This window comes from Salmo salar, chromosome ssa17 (assembly GCF_905237065.1).
Source record: "Salmo salar chromosome ssa17, Ssal_v3.1, whole genome shotgun sequence".
Lineage (NCBI taxonomy): Eukaryota > Metazoa > Chordata > Actinopteri > Salmoniformes > Salmonidae > Salmo > Salmo salar.
In genome coordinates, this window is record NC_059458.1 from 28,783,988 (window position 1) to 28,808,500 (window position 24,513).

The window sequence follows — 24,513 nt, forward strand, 5'->3', positions numbered from 1 at the left end:
ACCTGACTTAATAGACTGGTTATAAACAGACACCACAGACACCTGACTTAATAGACTGGTTATAAACAGACACCACAGACACCTGACTTAATAGACTGGTTATAACCAGACACCACAGACACCTGACTTAATACACTGGTTATAAACAGACACCACAGACACCTGACTTAATAGACTGGTTATAAACAGACACCACAGACACCTGACTTAATAGACTGGTTATAACCAGACACCACAGACACCTGACTTAATACACTAGTTATAACCAGCCACTGTAGTGAACAAGCTAATTCATTAATATCTGACACCTGGGGAATAAAAAGTGGCAAGCAGATAGACAGACATGTCTCTACATGTATAGGCTTGCGTGAGCTTCATATGCTGTTGCATGACTAGCTTTATTCCTCTTAAATGTAACTAAATGTTATCCTTTCTGGTCAAAATAGTTATACATTTCTGAGATGTAGTCACTTTTGAGGACACCAGCTCTTGGACCCAAATCTGAATATTTGAAATATTTTATATGATGCATTTCCTATTCAACAAAACTGTATGAATAAGGCTTGAAATCCCTTTTATGCTTTCTAAATATATTATAATCCAACTATAAAATCACTATAAGATTTCCCATTCATTATAACTGTAAAATACATATTCATATTTTCAGTGGTAGAGAAATTGTGCATCTTTTCTAAAGGTCTCTCTTGATCAAAACATTTGCCCCCACCGCTGTGAACGTCACACAGAGCGTCACACAGAGCGTCACACAGAATGTCCCACAGAACGTCACACAGAACCTCACACAGAACGTCACACAGAGCGTCACACAGAGCATCACACAGAACGTCACACAGAACCTCACACAGAACTTCACACAGAGCGTCACACAGAGCATCACACAGAACGTCACACAGAACGTCACACAGAGCATCACACAGAACGTCACACAAAGCTCTAGCTTGGCTTCCTGAATTCGTTAAGAACTCTCCTTTCATCTCATATCCGTCTACGACAAGCAGAAAGTGTTTTTTGTTTAAAATCTATGAATTACTTTGATAAAGTTGGCTATAAATCTATCTCTGAATGTGCTAGAGTGACAAAAACAAGACGCACTGTAAGGATTTCAGGCATGTGCTTCGCCAGTAGCTGTGACGTCAGGTTCAGCCAGGAGTTGATGGACAGTTGCAAGAGCAAATGAAATGATTGGAGGGACAGCCCAGCTTCAAGTGGCATCAGATTTCACATTCTACGTGTAACAGGCAGAAGAGATATACAAGGCTACTGCTCAATGCAAGCCATACGGTGTCTACAGATCAACTTATAAGCCAAAATGACGGTCGGAACCGGTACCAGAACCATGCAGGCCCCTAAACAGGGGACTTTACATCTATTAAATTAATATAGAATTCCATTCTTCTTTTTTATTTGTTATTGCTTTATTGAGACAATACAGATACAAATGAGGAGGCAAGACTCAGGACCAAAGGTAGACGCAGGGATTGAACCCCGGTCTCTGGGATGAGATACATTTGATAGCTCCAGGTGTGTGACTACTAGGCCACAGTCTCTACAACTATCTTTAATTTCAAACTACTCCATGAAACAACCTAGTATCCGAGCCGGCTACTCTGTAAACAGAAAAGTTAATTAACTGAAACACGTGGCTTTTTTCAGAGCCATTTCATCTCCCTGCACAAGAGGGCGTCCGACTTAATTTGTCTAAATATGAAACTCGGGTGCAAAAAATGATATTAAAAGCGTGGGGTATTAAATTGGCTTCAGCTGTGGGTGGGTGTAACGGTAGGAAACTCTCTGCCACATTCTCCTTCTTCCTTAACCCTCCACCTTCTCCCCCTCCCTCCCGCTCTGTGGACCACTTTGTCTACCACTTTGAAAAGAAGGTCGACAACATCCGCTTTCCATTTACTACGTCTATTGAGTCCACTGGTCCCACTCACACAGAACTACCCTACGCCTTGACCTCTTTCTCCCCTCTATCTCCAGATGAAATCCTGTGACTAGTGAGGTCTGGCCCACTGACAACCTGCCCACTCGACCCCTTTCCCTCTTCCCTTCTTCAGACTATCTCTGGAGATCTTTGCCCATTCCTCACTTCCCTCATCAACTCATCCCTGACCACTGGCTGCGTCCCCTCCTCAAGATACCAACATACAAACCCTCTACAGAACGGTATCCCTTCTTTCTTTTCTTTCCAAACACTGACCAACTCTCTCGCTATCACTCCCAGAATGATCTTCTTGACCCTAATCAGTCAGGCTTCAAGACTGGTCACTCAACCGAAACTGCTCTCCTCTGTGTTACTGATGTTCTCCACACTGCAAAAGCTGTCTCTCTCTCTCTGTTCTCATCCTCCTAGATCTATCTGCTGCCTTGGACAACCGTGAACCATTAGATCCTCCTCTCAACCCTCTCAGGGCTGGGTGTCTCAGGCTCTGCACATTCTTGGATTGCATCATTCCTGGCGGGCCGCTCCTACCAGGTGACATGGAGAGGATCTGTGTCTGCACCACATGCTCTCACTACTGGTGTCCCCCAGGGCTTGGTTCTAGGCCCTCTCCTTTGCTCTCTATTCACTTGGCTCTGTCATATCCTCACATGGTATCTCCTATCATTGTTATGTGTATGACACTCAACTACCTTCACCCTTCTGAGACCCAGGTGATGACTCGCATCTCTGCTTGGATGTCAGGCCACCATCTCAAGCTCAACCTCGACAAGACAGAGATGCTCTTCCTCCCGAGGAAGGCCTGCCCACTCCAAGACCTCTCCATCACAGTTGACAACTCAACGGTGTCCCCCTCCCAGAGTGCAAATAACCTTGGCGTGACCCTGGACAACACCCTGTTGTTCTCTGCAAACATCAAAGCAGTGATTGCAGATTCATGCTCTACAATATCTGCAGAGTACGACCCTACCTCACACAGGAAGCGGTGCAGGTCCTAATCCAGGTACTTGTCATCTCCTGTCTGGACTACTGCAACACACTGTTGGCTGGGCTCCCCACTTGTGCCAACAAACCCCTGCAACTTATGCCGCAACCGACCTGGTGTTCAACATTTCCAAATTCTCCCATGTCTCCCCCCTCTTCCGCACACTGGCTTCCAGTCGAAGTTCACATCCACTACAAGACCATGGTGCTTGCCTACGGAGCAGCCAGGGGAACTGCCCCTCCCTACTTTCAGGCTAGGCTTAAACCCTACACCCCAAATCGAGCACTCTGTTCTGCCACCTCCAGTTTCTTGACCCTCCCATCCTTACGGGAGGTCAGCTCCCGCTCCAGTCAAAGCTTTTCTCTGTCCTGGCATCCCTACGGTGGAACCCCCTTCCCCCTGATGCTAGGACAGCAGAGTCCCTGCCCATCATCCGAAGAAAAAAACGATAAATTCAAAGAGTATCTTAACTAATCCCACTACCCCCATAACAAAAATAAATATAATAAATATCACCCTTGCCTTTCGTGAACTAAAAATCGCACTTGACCTTTAGCCTACTAGCGCTGACTTTTCTGATAGCTACTTTGTTAAGGAACATTTTACTTACTATGAGACTATGTGGTTGTCCCACCTAGCTACCTTAAGATGAATGCACTAACTATAAGTCACTCTGGATAAGAGTATCTGCTAAACAGCAAACATTTTAACCTGTTGGGGCTAGGGGGCAGTATTTTCACGGCCGGATAAAAAACGTACCCGATTTAAACTGGTTACTACTCTTGCCCAGAAACGAGAATATCCATATAATTAGTAGATTTGGATAGAAAACACTCTAAAGTTTCTAAAACTGTTTGAATGGTGTCTGTGAGTATAACAGAACTCATATGGCAGGCCAAAACCTGAGTAGATTCCATGCAGGAAGTGCCCTGTCTGACAATTTGTTGTCCTTCTGTTGCATCTCTATCGACATTACAGCATCTGTGCTGTTACGTGACACTTTCTAAGGCTTCCATTGGCTCTCTAAAGCCGCCAGAAAGCGGAATGACGTGTCTCCTGTCTCTGGGCTAGGTACAACAGCAGAGTTTGTAAGTGGCCTGCCTGGGGACAGTGAGACTGAGATGCGCATTCACGAGACTTCTCAATTTTTTTCTTTCAGTCTTTGAATGAATACAACGTTGTCCGGTTCGAATATTATCGCTATTTTACGAGAAAAATAGCATAAAAATTGATTTTAAACAGCGTTTGACATGCTTCTAAGTACGGTAATGGAATATTTAGATTTTTTTTGTCACAAATGCGCTCGCGCATTACTCTTCGGATAGTGACCTGAACGTGCGAACAAAACGGAGCTATTTGAATATAACTATGGATTATTTGGAACCAAAACAACATTTGTTGTTGAAGTAGAAGTCCTGGGAGTGCATTCTGACGAAGAACAGCAAAGGTAATCCAATTTTTCTTGTAGTAAATCTGAGTTTGGTGAGGGCCAAACTTGGTGGGTGTCAAATTAGCTAGCCGTGATGGCCAGCCTATCTACTCAGAATATTGCAAAATGTGCTTTCGCCGAAAAGCTATTTTAAAATCTGACACCGCGATTGCATAAAGGAGTTCTGTATCTATAATTCTTAAAATAATTGTTATGTATTCTGTGAACGTTAATCGTGAGTAATTTAATAAATTCACTGGAAGTTTGCGGTGGGTATGCTAGTTCTGAACATCACATGCTAATGTAAAAAGCTGTTTTTTGATATAAATATGAACTTGATTGAACAAAACATGCATGTATTGTATAACATAATGTCCTAGGAGTGTCATCTGATGAAGATCATCAAAGGTTAGTGCTGCATTTAGCTGTGGTTTTGGTTTTTGTGACATATATGCTTGCTTTGAAAATGGCTGTGTGATTATTTTTGGCAGGGTACTCTCCTGACATAATCTAATGTTTTGCTTTCCCTGTAAAGCCTTTTTGAAATCGGACAACGTGGTTAGATTAACGAGTCTTATCTTTCAAATGGTGTAAAATAGTCATATGTTTGAGAAATTGAAGTTATAGCATTTTTGAGGTATTTGTATTTCGCGCCACGCGATTCCACTGGCTGTTGACTAGGGTGGGACGCAAACGTCCCACTGGCCCAGAGAGGTTAAATGTCAAAATGTGTGAAGCGAAGGTTGAACACAACCATTTATTTTAAAAGAAATGTCAGAGGATTCTTCTATTCTATGACTGTCACGCCTTGACCATAGAGAGCCCTTGGTTCTCTATGGTGTTGTAGGTCAGGGCGTGACTAGGGGGTGTTCTAGTCAATTACATTTCTATGTTAGGGTTTGAGTATGGTTCCCAATTAGAGGCAGCTGATTATCGTTGTCTCTAATTGGGGATCATACTTAAGGAGTCCCTGTTCCCACCTGCATTGTAGGATATTGTTTTGGTTAGTGCTTTGTGCGCTCCGTGACTGCACGTTTGTTATATTCTTTGTTGTTTTGTTGTAAGTTTCACTATTAAATATAATGTGGAACTCTAAGCACGATGCGCCTTGGTCCACTCATTTCAACAAACGTGACAGAATATCCCACCACACAAGGACCAAGCAGCGTGTTCATGAGGTAAAGAAGTTTTGGACATGGGAGGAGATCATGGGAGGACACGAGACCCTTCCTTGGCGGGAGTTGCAGGGGACGCAGGAAGGACAGCGACGGCGCCGGGGACCGAGGCGACAGAAACCCCAAGATTGTTTTGCGGCGGGCACGAGGGGTGGTCGACTGAGCAGCGGGGAGTGCCAGAGCCCGCCTGGGAGTCGATGGAACAGTGTGAGGAAGGATACCGGAGAGAGGGGTTAGCTAGGAGTATGCGGCAACGCAGGCGTTTGGAAGAGCGGGTCACCAGTCCACTGCCACAGAAACCCCAAGATTCTTTTGGGGGGGGCACATGGAGCTGGCTGCTGAGCAGAGGGAAGAGCCAGAGACCGCCAGGGAGGCGATGGAGAAGTTGGGGGAGAGAGAGAGGAGAGAGATGTTGGTCAAGTGTGTTCTGCTCAACATTTGACCTGAAGAGCCTGTCAGCAGTCTGGTGAAGTCTGTGCCGGCTTCACGCATCTGGCCTCCAGTGCACCTCCCCAGTCCGGTACGTCCTGTGCCAGCTCTCCGCACCCTCCCTGAAGAGTGTGTCACCAGTCCGGTGCCACCTGTACCGGCTCCACGCACCAGGCTTCCAGTGCACCTCCCCAGTCCGGTACGTCCTGTGCCAGCTCCCCACACTCGCCCTGAAGTGTGTGTCATCAGTCCGGTGAAACCTGTACCGGCTCCACGCACCAGGCCTTCAGTGCGCCTCCCCAGCCCGGTACGTCCTGTGCCTGCTCCCCGCACTCGCCCTGAAGTGCGTGTCACCAGTCCGGTGCCACCTGTGCCGGCTCCACGCATCAGGCCTCCAGTGCGCCTCCCCAGTCCGGTACATCCTGTGCCAGCTCCCCGCACTCGTCCTGAAGTGCGTGTCAACAGTCCGGTGCCACCTGCACCGGCTCCACGCACTAGGCCTCCAGTGCGCCTCTCCAGCCCGGAGTGTCCTGTGCCGGATCCACGCACTCGACCTGAGGAGCGTGTCATCAGTCTGGTGCAACCTGCGCCGATGCCCAGTCCAGGCATGGCGTCCAGTCCCGCTCCAAGGCCGGAGCCTTCCTCTGCGCCGGTGCTCAGTTCAGGCACGGCGGCCAACCCAGCTCCATGGCCAGAGCCTTCCTTTGCGCCGGTGCGCAGACGTGACAATGACATTACAATACATTTTCTGTGTATTCTGAAACTATTCCGCAATTTAGCAAAGCTAAAGACTCTACATTATTACAATTTCTTGGTTTCGTAAAAGCACAATCTGTGAGACCCACTGCTATTCAATGGTAATTTGTACAGCCATTGGTTTTGAAGAGTATAAACACCTTATAGGCTTAAGCTGCCTTAGGCTATAATAACCTCATATTTAACTCTCTTTTAATGCTTTACAATATATTTGTACACCTTTCATGAAAATATCTAGGACTGACAGTCTTTATATCCATAGCTCAGTCAATGGATATGATAGTGGTATCATTCCCCAAGCACCATCCCACAGCAAACCATGGAGGCCAGAGTTATCAATACCCCAGCCCCATCCCTCAGCAAACCATGGAGAGGCAAGAGTTATCATTCCTCCAGCCCCATCCCACAGCAAACCATGGAGGCCAGAGTTATCATTCCCCCAGCCCCATCCCTCAGCAAACCATGGAGAGGCCAGAGTTATCATTCCCCTAGCCCCATCCCTCAGCAAACCATGGAGAGGCCAGAGTTATCATTCCTCCAGCCCCATCCCACAGCAAACCATGGAGAGGCCAGAGTTATCATTCCCCCAGCCCCATCCCTCAGCAAACCATGGAGAGGCCAGAGTTATCATTCCCCCAGCCCCATCCCTCAGCAAACCATGGAGGCCACAGTTATCGTTCCCCCAGCCCCATCCCTCAGCAAACCATGGAGGCCACAGTTATCATTCCTCCAGCCCCATCCCACTGCAAACCATGGAGAGGCCAGAGTTATCGTTCCCACAGCCCCATCCCACAGCAAACCATGGAGAGGCCAGAGTTATCATTCCCCTAGCCCCATCCCTCAGCAAACCATGGAGAGGCCAGAGTTATCATTCCTCCAGCCCCATCCCACAGCAAACCATGGAGAGGCCAGAGTTATCATTCCCCTAGCCCCATCCCTCAGCAAACCATGGAGAGGCCAGAGTTATCATTCCTCTAGCCCCATCCCACAGCAAACCATGGAGAGGCCAGAGTTATCATTCCCCCAGCCCCATCCCACAGCAAACCATGGAGAGGCCAGAGTTATCGTTCCCCCAGCCCCATCCCTCAGCAAACCATGGAGAGGCCAGAGTTATCATTCCCCCAGCCCCATCCCTCAGCAAACCATGGAGGCCACAGTTATCATTCCCCCAGCCCCATCCCTCAGCAAACCATGGAGGCCACAGTTATCATTCCCCCAGCCCCATCCCTCAGCAAACCATTGAGGCCACAAGTATCATTCCCCCAGCCCCATCCCTCAGCAAACCATGGAGGCCACAGTTATCGTTCCCCCAGCCCCATCCCTCAGCAAACCATGGAGGCCACAGTTATCATTCCCCCAGCCCCATCCCTCAGCAAAACATGGAGGCCACAGTTATCGTTCCCCCTGCCCCATCCCTCAACAAACCATGGAGGCCACAGTTATCGTTCCCCCAGCCCCATCCCTCAGCAAACCATGGAGGCCACAGTTTTGATTGAGATAGACCATCAGACCATGGAGAAACTGTTGGAGAGATCAAGAGACGGAGAGAGTGATGGACAGATGGAGAGAAAGACAGAACAATAAGCAGGCTAGAGAGATAGAGAGAAGGAGAAAGTGATAGAGAGATAGAGAGAAGGACAGAACAATAAGCAGGCTAGGGAGATAGAGAGAAGGAGGAAGTGAGAGAAATGGAAAGATGGTGTGACTGAGTCACACAGGTGAGTTTAGAATAGTCTGCACTGGGCCCCTGACCTGTGAGGTTGCGAAGGCCCAGCTGTTTGAGGCCGTAGAAGCCGTCGCGGCGGTAGTTGAGGAAGATGGCCAGGGCGTAGCGTCCCTCGTAAAGCTTGGTGCCCCGCACGATGCGAAGGTTCTCCAGGGGCAGGTAGTCAAACTGGTTCAGAGCTACCAGCACATAGCCTGTCACCTCTCGGATAGACTAGAGGGAGCAGGGAGAGAGAGAAGAAGGTAGAGAGAGAGAGAGAGAGAGAGAGAGAGAGAGAGAGAGAGAGAGAGAGAGGGATGCAGACAGAGAGAGAGAAACAGAAAGAGAGAAAGAGAGAGAGAGAGAGAGAGAGAGAGAGAGAGAGAGAGAGAGAGAGAGAGAGAGAGAGAGAGTGGCAAAGTTAGAGAAATTTACAAAGTCAGGCTACTGTTTATTGAAGGACAACTTGAACAGATTACCTGATCTGTCCCCCCAACCTTCCTGTAGATCAACATAGTCCTGATCTGTTCCCCAAACTTCCTGTAGATCAACCTCGTCCGGATCTGTCCCCCCAACCTTCCTGTAGATCAACCTAGTCCTGATCTGTTCCCCAACCTTCCTGTAGATCAACCTTGTCCTGATCTGTCCCCCAACCTTCCTGTAGATCAACCTAGTCCTGATCTGTCCCCCAACCTTCCTGTAGATCAACCTTGTCCTGATCTGTTCCCAAACCTTCCTGTAGATCAACCTTATCCTGATCTGTCCCCCAACCTTCCTGTAGATCAACCTAGTCCTGATCTGTCCCTCAACCTTGCTGTAGATCAACCTAGTCCTGATCTGTTCTCCAACCTTCCTGTAGATCAACCTTGTCCTGATCTGTCCCCCAACCTTCCTGTAGATCAACCTTGTCCTGATCTGTTCCCCAACCTTCCTGTAGATCAACCTTGTCCTGATCTGTCCCCCAACCTTCCTGTAGATCAACCTTGTCCTGATCTGTCCCCCAACCTTCCTGTAGATCAACCTAGTCCTGATCTGTTCCCCAACCTTCCTGTAGATCAACCTTGCCCTGATCTGTCCCCCAACCTTCCTGTAGATCAACCTAGTCCTGATCTGTCCCTCAACCTTGCTGTAGATCAACCTTGTCCTGATCTGTCCCCCAACCTTCCTGTAGATCAACCTAGTCCTGATCTGTCCCTCAACCTTGCTGTAGATCAACCTAGTCCTGATCTGTCCCCCAACCTTCCTGTAGATCAACCTAGTCCTGATCTTTTCCCCCAATTTTTGTTTGTTTACTTCATCTATCTTGCACATAAATGTGTTTGTGTTGAACTGTTCAACAGCATTTGCTTGTATAAGCCAGCATTGTGTACTGAGTTAGGAAAGGCATCTTGAATGATGGCTCATTGTTAATAAGTTGGTGGAGGAGGTTTTTTAGAGCACCTATTCAGACAGCAGGTTGTCCTCAGCTCAGGGTTGCTGCTTGGAGAAGCCAGTTGAAAATAAAAACTTTGTCTACTTGTGCCAGGCAGTTTACTTGGGGGCTAGAGGGACGTCCAATCACAGAGCTGTAATAACACTGGGCGAGATAATGAGCTCTGGAGCCCTGCCGTCAATCATCCTGACAGCCAATCGCAAGCTCACACATGCTATCATTACCGGGACCTGGGCTTCGTTCAGTCAGTGGGATGGCTTTACTTTGTGGAGGTATGTGTGTGTCCGTGTAAAAATCAGGCGGCAGGTTATACTGGTCCCAGATCAGTCCCTATGCACCAGCTACCTCTCCCTGGGTCTCTGTGGTCATTAAAAATACATCTGACGCGCTGACACAGCACGTCAACTGACTGCTATCATCCGCCCGCCAGACACGGTAACACAGTCGCTCACTGCACTAGCCACCACTGGCAGCTCCAATCACAACACTACAATATAGGAGCCCGAATAGCCGACAATTTCTTATAGGATCCATATGGATGGCAGTGAATGCACAATATAGACTAATTTAATTGCTAAGTATCTCTAGAGAGGCTCTTACCATTTGATGGCTGAATTATTCAACGTTGTGGCTGGGGTTCTGGGCTCTCGTTAAATTTACTGAAGCACTTGTATTTTGTCAGTGGCCCCGCAGCACCGCAGCACAATTGATATTCAGTGATATAACAGAGGAGTTACATGACATTAATCATATAAGAATTCCTAATGGGGTCCATATAGGAACGTGGGGACCTGAAAAGTTGTTTGAAATTATAAGTTGGGGGGGGGGGTGAACGATCCGAGGCTATGGGATGATTATAAAGAGTGGTTTTAATGAGTAGAGACAGGTCAGTAATGGTGTTGCTGATTGGTTAGGAGCGGGGTGGAAAAGAGTCATCCCTGGTTTGATTTTGTCTTGACCTTAGGGGAGACTCGGGGAGAATGACAGCTAAAAACAAGCCATGGGTGTGTCTGAAATGGTACCTTACTCACTAATGCACTACTTTTGATCAGAGCCCTATATGGATCCATGTCCAAAGTAGTGCACTGTTAAGGGAATTGGGTGACATTTTGGACACATACATGTGGCTGTATTTGCCCTTCCTGATGACAGCCAGGTTGCCAAGCAGAGTAGCTTCATTCATTCATTCATTCAGTCAGTCAGTCAGTCAGTCAGTCAGTCAGTCAGTCAATCAGTCAGTCAGTCAGTTTCATTCAGTCAGTCATTCATTAATTCAGTCAGTCAGTCAGTCAGTCAGTCAGTCATTCAGTCATGCAGTCAGGGGGTCATTCAGTCATTCAGTCAGCCAATCAGTCATTCAGTCATTCATTCAGTCTGTCATTTATTCAGTCATTCAGTCAGTCAGTCAGTCATTCAGTCAGTTAGTCAGTCAGTCATTCAGTCATTCAGTCAGTTAGTCCGTAATTCATTGTCAGTCATTCAGTCATTCAGTCAGTCAGTCAGTCAGTCATTCAGTCAGTTAGTCAGTCAGTCATTCAGTCATTCAGTCAGTTAGTCCGTAATTCATTGTCAGTCATTCAGTCATTCAGTCAGTCAGTTAGTCAGTCAGTCAGTTAGTCAGTTAGTCAGTATACATGGCCTGCACACTTTGGGCTCTATTGAAATACAATGGACAGAGGAGAAGAAAGAGGAGACAAAACATTGTGTTTTATTGGCGTGATTATAATGCGTCAATCACTGGGAATGAAAACAAAAACACAACAAAGAATCTGTATGAATGCTGTTTTGAGTGACACGTTATTCATAAGAGACTTCCTTTGGAATGTTTTCCGATAACATTTAATATTACCAGGAATTAGTGTAAGAAAACTCTTTAATACTCTCAAACTTCAACGTTTTCTCCTCAACATTTTGTCATTAGGTTATCGTCAAACTCAAACAACTATTCAACAACACTCAATACAAATCTGTGACTCTTTCATTCTCCGACAGAAGAAGTATGATTCCAACATTAGATGTTACTGTGGGGGCTTCGTGATGTGGTTCCCAAGAATGGTGAGGCGTGATGTTTCTCTTTCAGCGAGGGTGACCCCACGCTAACCCTTGTGTTTGGCGCCCCGGGCCGGATATGATTCATCGTTGGCCCCGGCATCATTAGCTCGGCAGTAACATCCCTATGCCTGCCGAGGAAGCTTTCGCAGGGCCACAGGGACGTTGCTCTGCTCTAGACCTATCTGCAGGAGCCTCAGGCTGGCGGACGGCCCCAGCCCTGCTGCGGTGGTGATGGTGCCCCGTTCCCAGTGCCAGCCCTCCGGGCATCGACGGCAAACCATGGAGAACTGACAGAGAATCGGTTCAAACTGTTGCTTAGCAATGCCTAGCAACACAAGGAAAGCCTTTCAGCGCCAGCCACCAGTGGAGAGAAGAGAGGGAGAGGGGGAAAAGAAGAAATACATGGAGGGATGATTCTGGCTTGTAATTTAGCTCATTCAATTAAATGATGAATACTTTGCTGTGTTTTTCTCCACCCTCTTTTGGATACATTTTTTAAAACTTTGACACTATTTAATTTCCTTCTGCTCTTAAATTGCATTTAGAGAGCTACCGGATCAATATTTTCTGCGGGTGGAATAGAAGTAGCTAGCAGGAGGAGAGGATGAGGAAAGGATGAAGAGAGAAAAAGGTAGCAGGAGGAGACACTGAAGAGAGAAGAAGGTAGAAGGAGGAGAAGATGAAGAGAGACGACTGTAGCAGGAAGAGAGACTGAAGAGAGAAGGTAGCAGGAGGAGAAGATGAAGAGAGACAAAGGTAGCAGGAGGAGAGACTGAAGAGAGATGAAGGTAGCAGGAGGAGAAAATGAAGAGAGAAGAAGGTAGAAGGAGGAGAAGATGAAGAGAGACGAATGTAGCAGGAAGAGAGACTGAAGAGAGAAGGTAGCAGGAGGAGAAGATGAAGAGAGACAAAGGTAGCAGGAGGAGAGACTGAAGAGAGAAGAAGGTAGCAGGAGGAGAAAATGAAGAGAGAAGAAGGTAGAAGGAGGAGAAGATGAAGAGAGACGAATGTAGCAGGAAGAGAGACTGAAGAGAGAAGGTAGCAGGAGGAGAAGATGAAGAGAGACAAAGGTAGCAGGAGGAGAGACTGAAGAGAGAAGAAGGTAGCAGGAGGAGAGACTGAAGAGAGGATGAGTAGAAGAGAGATGAGGAAGACCCAAGGGAAGATAAACAGAAGCACCTGCATTTCGTCTCCCTCTCTCTCTCTCTCTCTCTCTCTCTCCACCTTGACTTTTATCAAAACACAGCTGGAGAGATGCAGCTTAAAGAAAAGTACTTTCCTTCATGCCAATAACCTTAAATGTGATGAGAGTTCTCTCAGGCTCTAAGAAGATAGACCCTGAACAAATAAAACGTGATTGATTCATAGAGGGGAAACCCCCAAACGATGGCCTGTTTGTTCCTCTCACAGATGTGGTTAGAATCATGGAATTCTAATAACGCTGTATGATTTATAGTAGAATAGGATAGATTAGAACATTGTTAGACTACAATGGAAGACACACTACTATGCAAAATTACATTCTCCATCTCCAACACAGACACTCACACACACTCATCAACACGCATCTGCCTCTGCTGCCGTGACAACCAAGCTCAAAGCTCCGAGGCGCAGGCGGAGGCACAGCGGTCACTCTCCCATCATGCATTGCGATGACTCGGTAGCGTCCGTTCTCGTAACAATGGCAAGCAATTAGCAAAAACACTGTTGTACAGTCAGTCAAACAAAGACTAGTGTAGTCCCACCAGCCTCTTCTTCCCTCTCCCACCAGCCTCCTCTTTCCTCTCCCCACCAGCCTCCTCTTCCCTCTCCCCACCGGCCTCCTCTTCCCTCTCCCCACCGGCCTCCTCTTCCCTCTCCCACCAGCCTCTTCTTCCCTCTCCCACCAGCCTCCTCTTTCCTCTCCCCACCAGCCTCCTCTTCCCTCTCCCCACCAGCCTCCTCTTCCCTCTCCCACCAGCCTCTTCTTCCCTCTCCCACCAGCCTCCTCTTTCCTCTCCCCACCAGCCTCCTCTTCCCTCTCCCACCGGCCTCCTCTTCCCTCTCCCCACCGGCCTCCTCTTTCCTCTCCCCACCAGCCTTCTCTTCCCTCTCCCCACCGGCCTACTCTTCCCTCTCCCCACCGGCCTCCTCTTCCCTCTCCCCACCGGCCTCCTCTTCCCTCTCCCCACCGGCTTCCTCTACCCTCTCCCCACCGGCTTCCTCTTCCCTCTCCCCACCGGCTTCCTCTACCCTCTCCCCACCGGCTTCCTCTACCCTCTCCCCACCGGCTTCCTCTACCCTCTCCCCACCGGCATCCCCTTCCCTCTTCCCACCAGCCTCCCTTTCCCTCTCCCCACCTGTCTCCCTTTCCCTCTCCCCACCTGCCTCCTCTTCCCTATCCTCACCGGCCTCTTCTTCCCTCTCTAGATCTCTGTTTCTCCTCCAGGCCATTTGTGAATTTTACATTTGTTTGTAAATTGTGCTTGGCAACTTCAGGGATAGTCAGCGTTGAGAGGGAAACAACAGCCAGGCTTGATTAATTTACTCTACAGCTTCATCTAGCTGACATCTCTGTGTTTGCCTGCACTGTATGTGACTCAGACTTTATCGCTCCAGTACCAGTCCTCCAGGACATGTTAGTGTGTGCTGTGTGTGTGCTGTGTGTGCTGTGTGTGTGTGTGTGTGTGTGTGTGTGTGTGTGTGTGTGTGTGTGTGTGTGTGTGTGTGTGTGTGTGTGTGTGTGTGTGTGTGTGTGTGTGTGTGTGTGTGTGTGTGTGTGTGTGTTAGCTCGCACTGAGGGAATGAATACTTATCCAGCCATAATTAAAGTAGTTACCAGCATGTGACCAATCAACATAAAACATATTTGAATCAGCATTTCAATTCATTTGTTTTTGGTGCAACACACACATATATATTAGGTAATGGTTGGAGGCTTGCATGTTTGATTCTGCTTACTCCACAAACTTGATGTTGAATTCTGCTCTAAGAGTATTCCTCATATACAGTGCAGAGACACATTTGGTCAGTATAGAGACCAGTGAGGGGGATGAGACCAGGAAGTGAAGAGAAGAAAAAGAGTGTGTAAGATTGGTACATAGAGAGAGCAGAAATAATGGAGAGAAGAGATCGGGGAGATATGGAACAAGTGGAGAGAAGAGATATAGGGGACATGAAACAAGTGGAGAGAAGAGACATAGGGTATATGGAACAAGTGGAGAGAAGAGATATAGGGGACATGAAACAAGTGGAGAGAAGAGATATAGGGGACATGGAACAAGTGGAGAGAAGAGACATAGGGGACATGGAAGAAGTGGAGAGAAGAGACATAGGGGACATGAAACAAGTGGAGAGAAGAGACATAGGGGAAATGGAACAAGTGGAGAGAAGAGACATAGGGGACATGGAACAAGTGGAGAAAAGAGACATACTGTAGGGGATATGGAACAAGTGGAGAGAAGAGATATAGGGGACATGAAACAAGTGGAGAGAAGAGACATAGGGGAAATGGAACAAGTGGAGAGAAGAGACATAGGGGACATGGAACAAGTGGAGAGAAGAGACATATGGGAAATGGAACAAGTGGAGAGAAGAGACATAGGGGACATGGAACAAGTGGAGAAAAGAGACATACTGTAGGGGATATGGAACAAGTGGAGAGAAGAGATATAGGGGACATGAAACAAGTGGAGAGAAGAGACATAGGGGAAATGGAACAAGTGGAGAGAAGAGACATAGGGGACATGGAACAAGTGGAGAAAAGAGACATACTGTAGGGGATATGGAACAAGTGGAGAGAAGAGATATAGGGGACATGAAACAAGTGGAGAGAAGAGACATAGGGGAAATGGAACAAGTGGAGAGAAGAGACATAGGGGACATGGAACAAGTGGAGAAAAGAGACATACTGTAGGGGATATGGAACAAGTGGAGAGAAGAGACATAGGGGACATGGAACAAGTGGAGAGAAGAGACATAAGGTACATGGAACAAGTGGAGAGAAGAGACATAGGGGACATGGAACAAGTGGAGAGAAGAGACATAGGGGACATGGAGAGAAGAGACATAGGGGATATGGAACAAGTGGAGAGAAGAGACATAGGGGACATGGAACAAGTGGAGAGAAGAGATATAGGGGACATGGAGAGAAGAGACATAGGGGATATGGAACAAGTGGAGAGAAGAGACATATGGGACATGGAACAAGTGGAGAAAAGAGACATACTGTAGGAGATATGTAACAAGTGAGGAGGGAAGAGGGAAGAGGAGGCTGGTGAGGAGAAGGGGTTAGAGATGGGTAATGGCTGAGAGAGAGAGAGAGGAAATAAGAGAAGAAGGGAGGGGAGATGGAGAGATGAGAGATGAGGAGATGGAGAGATATGGAGAGGTGGAGAGATGGGGAGATGGAGAGATGGGGAGAGATGGAGAGGTGGAGAGATGGGGAGATAGAGAGATGGGGAAATAAGGTGAAAAGGAATAGGGAACAAAATATAGAGGGGAGATACACATGTGAAAGTGAGAGAGAATATGGGGAGGGAGAGGAGAGAGATGAGGAGAGGGGAGGGGGACAGGATGAGGCAATAGGGGGAGGGAGAGGAGAGAGAGATGAGGAGAGGCGAGGGGAGGGGACAGGATGAGGGAATATGGGAAGGGAGAGGAGAGAGAGATGATGAGAGGGTAAAGGGGACAGGATGAGGGAAAAAGAGAAGGAATGGGGAAGAGGGAGAGTGAAAAGAGAAGGTTAAATGAGAGGAAGAAGAAGGGAATGGGAAGGCGGAAGAAGAGCTGAGATGAAAATGAGAGAGTGGGAATAGAGGAGAGTGTAGTGACCGAGTTGGAATGTGCAGTGAAGGGAGGGGGAACGGAAGTGGAGTGCGGAGGGATCCATATTTCAACGCATAATTAATAGTCCACCTGTTCCCGTCGTCTGAATGAGCGAGAGAAAAACTGGGAGAAAAAGTATAATGACACCATTATCAAATACAAGAGATGGAACACACATTATGGTGATTACCCCCCATCTCCATACAGATGGAGTCAGTCGGTGAGAGTCAAGGAGAGAAGCAGCGGTGCATGTCAGCTGTGGACTCAGGCTCACAGCCCGGCAGACGCAGCTGGCTGGGGTAGCAAGAGCGCTGCTGGCACAATCATACTTCTACTGCATAGCACAGTCAATGGGCACCAGGAGTGCTGTGCTGTGTACTCCATCACTAGCACAAAGCAGTGGGGGAATGTTATGCTACGCTACAATGTCAGGAGGACTTTAAGGTAATATACAGAACTTGGTCTTACTTTGTTAAACTAAAACATAACTTTTAAGGTGTAAGGAAAGTCCTTCATAAGGCCTATATAGATGTTCCTAGATGTGAAGCTAAAGAAGCCTTAATGAAGCTTTTATGAAGCCTTTATAAGTGTGTTGGTTGTTGAAATTGGGATCCAGGACTTTAGACACGTTTCAGACCAAACAAATTACATTGTAGGCGCAAAACTTAAGAAAGATGGCTCCTGCTACTTCACAATTGTATGCTTTATATCTAATACTATATTATGTTCATACTCCACAACGTTACCTTTCCACCAGGGACAAAACCAACAAGGTGAAGAAACCTCCCTTTGCCTCTACACCTCTCTCAAATTAAAATTAAATTCAAATGTCTTTATTAGTACAGAAAGGGTTACCACATACATTGCCAAAGCAAACATATAAACACATATCAAATCAATGATGACGCAGATAGATAATAATAGGAAAAATAATAACACTCAATGAGTATTAACAACTAACAGGAAACCACAGTAAGAAATGAATGAGGATATTAGTTAAATAGTGAGAAAGACACCAGTAGCAATGTTACTGCTCTGATTGGTCGTTCCACTGTCTGTCCCCACGGTGTGGCAAGAAGCTACATATTTTGTAGCAAATATGGCACAAAAAGGTTTTTTTCCCAATAGACATTGGATTTTCTCCTTTTTTGTTTAAGTTTCAACATTTCTGTATTTGTTTAAATTTTGGGAAAGAAAATTGCCCATAAGTCTGTATAGTTCTGGCAGAGGAAAATGCAGCTCTGTCTGGACCTCAGAGTGAGCACAACCTGTCCTCTCTGGGCAGCCAGATTTGTCTGTGACGGACGGTTTCTACGGCCAGGCTGTGCTCACTGAGTCTGTACATAGTCAGTGTTTGTCTCAGTTTTCTATCAGTCACAGTGGTCAGATAGTCTGCCACAATATACTGTCTGTTTAGAGCCAAATACCATTGAAGTTGACTTAGATTTTTTTGGTGTCTTTCCAATAGGTGATATCTTTTTATTTTTGCTTTGTCAGCCAGATTGTTCTGAGTGCTGTCATGAGGCTTTGTTGTGTTGGTAGGGGTTAGTGAACTGAGCCTCAGAACCAGCTGGCTGAGGGGACTATTTTCTATGGTCAACACTTGGCATCTCTCTCTCTCTTATATCTGCACAGTGCATTCGGAAGGTATTCAGACCCCTTGACTTTTTCCACATTTAGTTAAGTTACAGACTTATTCTAAAATTGATTCAATAAAAATTATAAACTGAAATATCACATTTACACAAGTATTCAGACCCTTTACTCAGTACTTTGTGGTTCCAAACTTCGTCCATTTAAGAATGATGGAGGCCACTGTGTTCTTGGGGACCTTCAATTCTGCAGAATATTTTTTGCTACCCTTCCCCAGATCTGTGCCTCGACATAATCCTGTCTCGGAGCTCTACGGACAATTGCTTCAACCTCATGGCTTGGTTTTTTGTCAACCTTGGGACCTTATATAGACAGGTGTGTGCCTTTCCAAATCATGTCCAATCAATTGAATTTACCACAGGTGGACTCCAATCAAGTTGTAAAAACATCTCAATGATGATCAATGGAAACAGGATGCACCTGAGCTCAATTTCGAGTCTCATAGCAAAGGGTCTGAATTCTTACATAAATAAAGTACGTCACTGGAGGCTCCGGACTGGGGAGCGTCGCTGGAGGCTCCGGACTGGGGGGCGTCGCTGGAGGCTCCGGACTGGGGGGCGTCGCTGGAGGCTCCGGACTGGGGGGTGTCGCTGGAGGCTCCGGACTGGGGGGCGTCGCTGGAGGCTCCGGACTGGGGAGCGTCGCTGGAGGCTCCGGACTGGGGGGTGTCGCTGGAGGCTCCGGACTGGGGGGCGTCGCTGGAGGCTCCGGACTGGGGAGCGTCGCTGGAGGCTCCGGACTGGAGAGCGTCGCTGGAGGTTCCGGGCTGAGATCCGTATCAACAGGTTCCGGACTGTAGGCCGTCTCAGTAGGTTCCGGACTGTAGACCGTCTCAGTAGGTTCCGGACTGTAGACCGTCTCAGTAGGTTCTGGACTGAAAAACGTCGCCGGAAGCTCTGGACGGGGAACGGTCGCCGGAAGCTCTGGACGGGGAACTGTCGCCGGAAGCTCTGGACGGGGAACTGTCGCCGGAAGCTCTGGACGGGGAACTGTCGCCGGAAGCTCTGGACGGGGAATGTGCACTGGAATCCTGATGCGTGGTACTGGCATGGGTGGCGCCAGACTGATAACCCCCACCTCAGGACGAGTGCAGGGAGCAGGAACAGGACACTCCGGACTGGGCATGCACACTGGAGGTCTGATGCATGGAACTGGCCTAGGTGGTGCCAAATTGGTAACACGCACCTCAGGGCGAGTGCAGGAAGGAGGCACACGACGTACCGGACTATGGAGGCGAACTGGAGACCAGGCATGCTGAGCAGGCCTACTCCTTTCTGCCTGAATGACCATCTTCACCCTACACTGGTGAGGAGCTTGCACCGACTGCACCGGGCTGTGAGTGCGTATGGGCGATATAGTGTGCATCACACCATAACCCATTGCTCGTTCATCCACTCGCTCCTCAGCACGCCCGCTCCGCATTGCTCTCAATGCCTGTACCTCTCTCCGGAATCTTGCGTCGAGCTCCGCGCTTGACTTCTTGACTGGCTCCGGTTCATTCCACGGCTCTCTCCGATAAGCACAGGAAGTTAGATCAGGTCTCCCCTGACATTGCCAAACTCCCCGTATGCCCCCCCCAAAATACATTTTGGGGCTGCCTCTCAGCCTTGCCTCTCGGTGCATATAGCGCCTCATAGTATCGTCGCTCCCTTTTTGCTGCTTTGATTTCCTCCCTCGGGCGACGATACTCCCCAGCCTGCCTCCAGGGTCCTTTCCCATCCAAAATCTCCTCCCAAGTCCATTCCTCCAGCTTCTCCTTACCACGCTGCTTGGTCCTTTTTTGGTGGGTGATTCTGTCATGGCTGTTCAAAGGATCGGACCAAAATGCAGCGTGTTCGTAGTTCCACATATTTTATTTACCGTGAAACTAAATGCAATACACTAAATACTTGAATACATAAAAACAACAAACCGTGACACTACTCAAAAATTAATCACACACAAAAACAGGTGGGACAAACATCAACTTAAATATGACCACCAATTAGAGACAATGACAACCGGCTGCCTCTAATTGGAGATCATTCCAAACAAAACCAACATAGAAATACAAAACTAGAAACTGAACATAGAAATACAAAACATAGACAAACAACCCCAGTCACGCCCTGACCTACTCTACCATAGAAAATAACAACTTACTATGGTCAGGACGTGACACAATAGCCTTGGTTTCTCAAATGACTGCCTCCCCTGCTTCACCAACTACTTCTCAGATAGAGTTCAATGTGTCAAATCGGAGGGCCTGTTGTCCGGACCTCTGGCAGTCTCTATGGGGGGTTTAATTCTCGGGCCGACTCTTTTCTCTGTATATATCAATAATGTTGGTCTTGCTGCTGGTGATTCTCTGATCCACTTCTACGCAGACGACACCATTCTGTGTACATCTGGCCCTTCTTTGGACACTGTGTTAACAAACCTCCAAACGAGCGTCATTGCAATACAACAATGGCCTCCAACTGCTTTTAAATGCTATTAAACTAAATGCATGCTCTTCAACCGATTGTTGCCTGCACCCTCCCACCCGACTAGCATCACTACTGTGGACGGTTCTGACTTAGAATATGTGGACAACTACAAATACCTAGACTGCAAATTTTCCTTCCAGACTCACATTAAGCATCTCCAATCCAAAATGAAATCTTCCTATTTTGCAACAAAGCCTCCTTCACTCAAGCTACCAAACATACCCTCGTAAAACTGACTATCCTACCGATCCTTGACTTCGGCGATGTCATTTACAAAATAGCCTCCAACACTAAACTCAACAAATTGGATGTAGTCTATCACAGTGCCATCTGTTTTGTCACCAAAGCCCCATATACTACCCACCACTGCGACCTGTATGCTCTTGTTGGCTGGCCCTCGCTACATATTCGTCGCCAAACCCACTGGCTCCAGGTCATCTACAAGACCCTGCTAGGTAAAGTCCCCCCTTATCTCAGCTCACTGGTCACCATAGCAACACTCTCCAGCAGGTATATATCACTGGTCATCCCCAAAGCCAACACCCCCTTTGGCCACCTTTCCTTCCAGTTCTCTGCTACCAATGACTGGAGCGAACTGCAAAAATCACTGTAGCTGGAGACTTATATCGCTCTCTCTAACTTCAAGCATCAGCTGTCAGAGCAGCTTACTGATCACTGTACCTGTACACAGCCCATCTGTAAATAGCACACCCAACTACCTCATCCCCATATTGTTTTTTTTTTTTTGCACCCCATTATCTCTATTTGCACATCATCATCTGCACATCTATCACTCCAGTGTTAATGCAAAAAATGTATTATTTCGCCTCCATGGCCTATTTATTACCTTACCTCCCTAACCTTACTACATTTGCACATACTGTACATCGATTTTTCTATTGTGTTATTGATTGTACATTTGTTTATCCCATGTGTAACTCTGTGTTGTTGTTTTTGTTGCACTGCTTTGCTTTATCTTGACCAGGTCCCAGTTGTAAATGAGAACTTGTTCTCAACTGGCCTACCTGGTTAAATAAAGGTGAAATAAAAAAATAAAAAAGGCAGTAAGGTAGAAAAATGTAGATAAAGTCAAGGGGTCTGAATACTTTCTGAAGGCACTGTATCTTTGGTGTTTCTCTCTCTCTCTGTGTGGTGTTTCACTTCAAATGGAACCCACTTCCAACATGGGGGACTGGAAGGTTTGAACCCACACTGGGGCTTTTATCTCAGAAAGAGATGAAGGAAATTCTATATAATCATGGGGGCAGTCAACTATCTGGAGCCGCTCATTCTAAAGAGATTCAGAAAGAGGTTGTAAGTGCTTTGATTTACCCTAAAATGATGATAATCATCAAAGATGATGCAGATTAGAATATCAAAGGTTAAACACAGATACATCTTCTTACAGAAACAAAACAGAGAATATATTACACCGTAGCAACAATACAAGAGAAGAGATTGTTTTACTTCTAACACGGGGGCTAGCATTAGCATGAGCGATACCTGCAGCTGGCTGACTGATGCCCATCTATGATGTTTATTGCGTCAGCCAGCCAATCAGTCCCCATATCAGCACTGTGTTTATGATCTGCATCTCCCCGTGGCGGGAGGCTTTGTTGTCCAGAAACATTTACTGGCACCGTGGGCGAAATGGAAATGAAAACATGAAAAACAAAAGACTGGATGCCACGTCAGGAGGAGTGGGAGTCAACAGAGACACTAAAGGTGTTACGGAACTTACGACAACAACCATCGCAAACGCACTCTGTACACAACATGTTGCTTTGAAACAGAACAGAATGACACAGTGTCTCATGTATGTGATAACATTATGTTACAGCCTTCAGGGGGATGATATACAGTACCAGTCAATAGTTTGGACACACCTACGCATTAATAGGTTTTTCTTTATTTTTAGCATGTTCTACATTGTAGAATAATAGTGAAGACATCAAAACTATGAAATAACACATATGGAACCATGTAGTAACCAAAAAAGTGTTAAACCAATCAAAATGTATGTTATATTTAAGGTTCTTCAAAGTAGCCACCCTTTGCCTTGATGACAGCTTTGCAAACTCTTGGCATTCTCTCAACCAGTTTCATGGTGAACGCTTTTCCAACAGTCTTGAAGGAGTTCCCACATATGCTGAGTACTTGTTGGCTGCTTTTCCTTCATTTTGCCGTCCAACTCATCACAAACCATCTCAATTGGGTTGAGGTCAGGTGATTGTGGAGGCCAGGTCATCTGATGCAGCACTCCATTACTCTCCTTGGTCAAATAGCCCTTACACAGCCTGGAGGTGTGTAAGGTCCCACTAAGCACAAAACAGATGGGATGGCGTATCGCTGCAGAATGCTGTGGTAGCCATGCTGGTTAAGTGTGCCTTGAATTCTAAATAAATCAAAGACATTGTCACCAGCAAAGCACCCCCACACCATCACACCTCCACCTCCATGCTTCATGGTGGGAACCACACATGCGGAGATAATCTGTTCACCTACTCTGCATCTTACAAACACACAGCGGTTGGAACCAAAAATCAAAAATTTGGACTCATCAGACCAAAGGACAGATTTACACCGGTCTAATGTCCATTGCTCGTGTTTCTTGACCCAAGCAAGTCTCTTTTTCTTATTGGGGTCCTTTAGTAGTAGTTTCTTTGCAGCAATTCAACCATGAAGGCCTGATTCATGCAGTCTCCTCTGAACAGTTGATTTTGAGATATTTTTGTTACTTGAACCCTGTGAAGCATTTATTTGGGCTGCAATCTGAGGTGCAGTTAACTCTAATGAACTTGTCCTCTGCAGCAGAGGTAACTCTGGGTCTGCCTTTCCTGTGGGGGTCCTCATGAAAGCCAGTTTCATCATTGCACTTGATGGTTTTTGCGACTGCACTTGAAGAAACTTTAAAAGTTCTTGACATTTTCAGGATTGACTGACCTTCATATCTTAAAGTAATGATGGACTGTTGTTTCTCTTTGCTCATTTGAGCTGTTCTTTCCATAATATGGACTTGGTATTTTACCAAATAGGGCTATCTTCTGTATACCACCCCTATCTTGTCACAACACAACTGATTGGCTCAAACGCATTCAGGAAATACATTTCACAAATGAACTTCTAACAAGGCACACCTGTTAATTGAAATGCATTCCAGGTGACTAACTCATGAAGCTGGTTGAGAGAATGCCAAGAGTGTGCAAAGCTGTCATCAAGGCAAAGGGTGGCTACTTTGAAGAATCTCAAATATAAAATATATTTTGATTTGTTTAACAGTTTTTTGGTTACTACATGATTCCATATGTGTTATTTCATAGTTTTGATGTCTTCACTATTATTCTACAATGTAGAACATGGTAAAAATAAAGAAAAACCCTTGAATGAGTAGGTGTGTCCAAACTTTTGACTGGTACTGTAGATAATGCTGTTTGACACAACAGTTGTGTGACATACACAGTGCGTCTTAGCCAGTTAGCTCCTGGCTCCTAAACTGTATTATAAGGCCCATGTAGTGAGTGGTGTGAGATGTGAGTGTCAGCCAGTCCCGTGGCCCCTGTATGAAACACAATGAGATGTGAGTGTTAGTACGGAGGTTCCTTTCTGTACTTCCCTCATTATTGACTCTAAGGTCGGTGACACTGAGGACAGAGACAG

The 24,513-nt window shown here is 46.7% G+C and overlaps 1 protein-coding gene across 2 annotated transcripts in view; it reads right to left on the reverse strand.

Annotated features, from left to right (window-relative positions):
- Positions 1–24,513, reverse strand: part of LOC106593673 (receptor tyrosine-protein kinase erbB-4) — a 617,461-nt gene that overhangs the window by 254,553 nt on the left and 338,395 nt on the right. For both annotated transcript variants that reach the window (XM_045699348.1, XM_045699347.1), the window contains exon 3: positions 8,493–8,679. In XM_045699348.1, the coding sequence (XP_045555304.1) occupies positions 8,493–8,679 (187 nt within the window). The remainder of the gene's footprint in view (positions 1–8,492; positions 8,680–24,513) is intronic.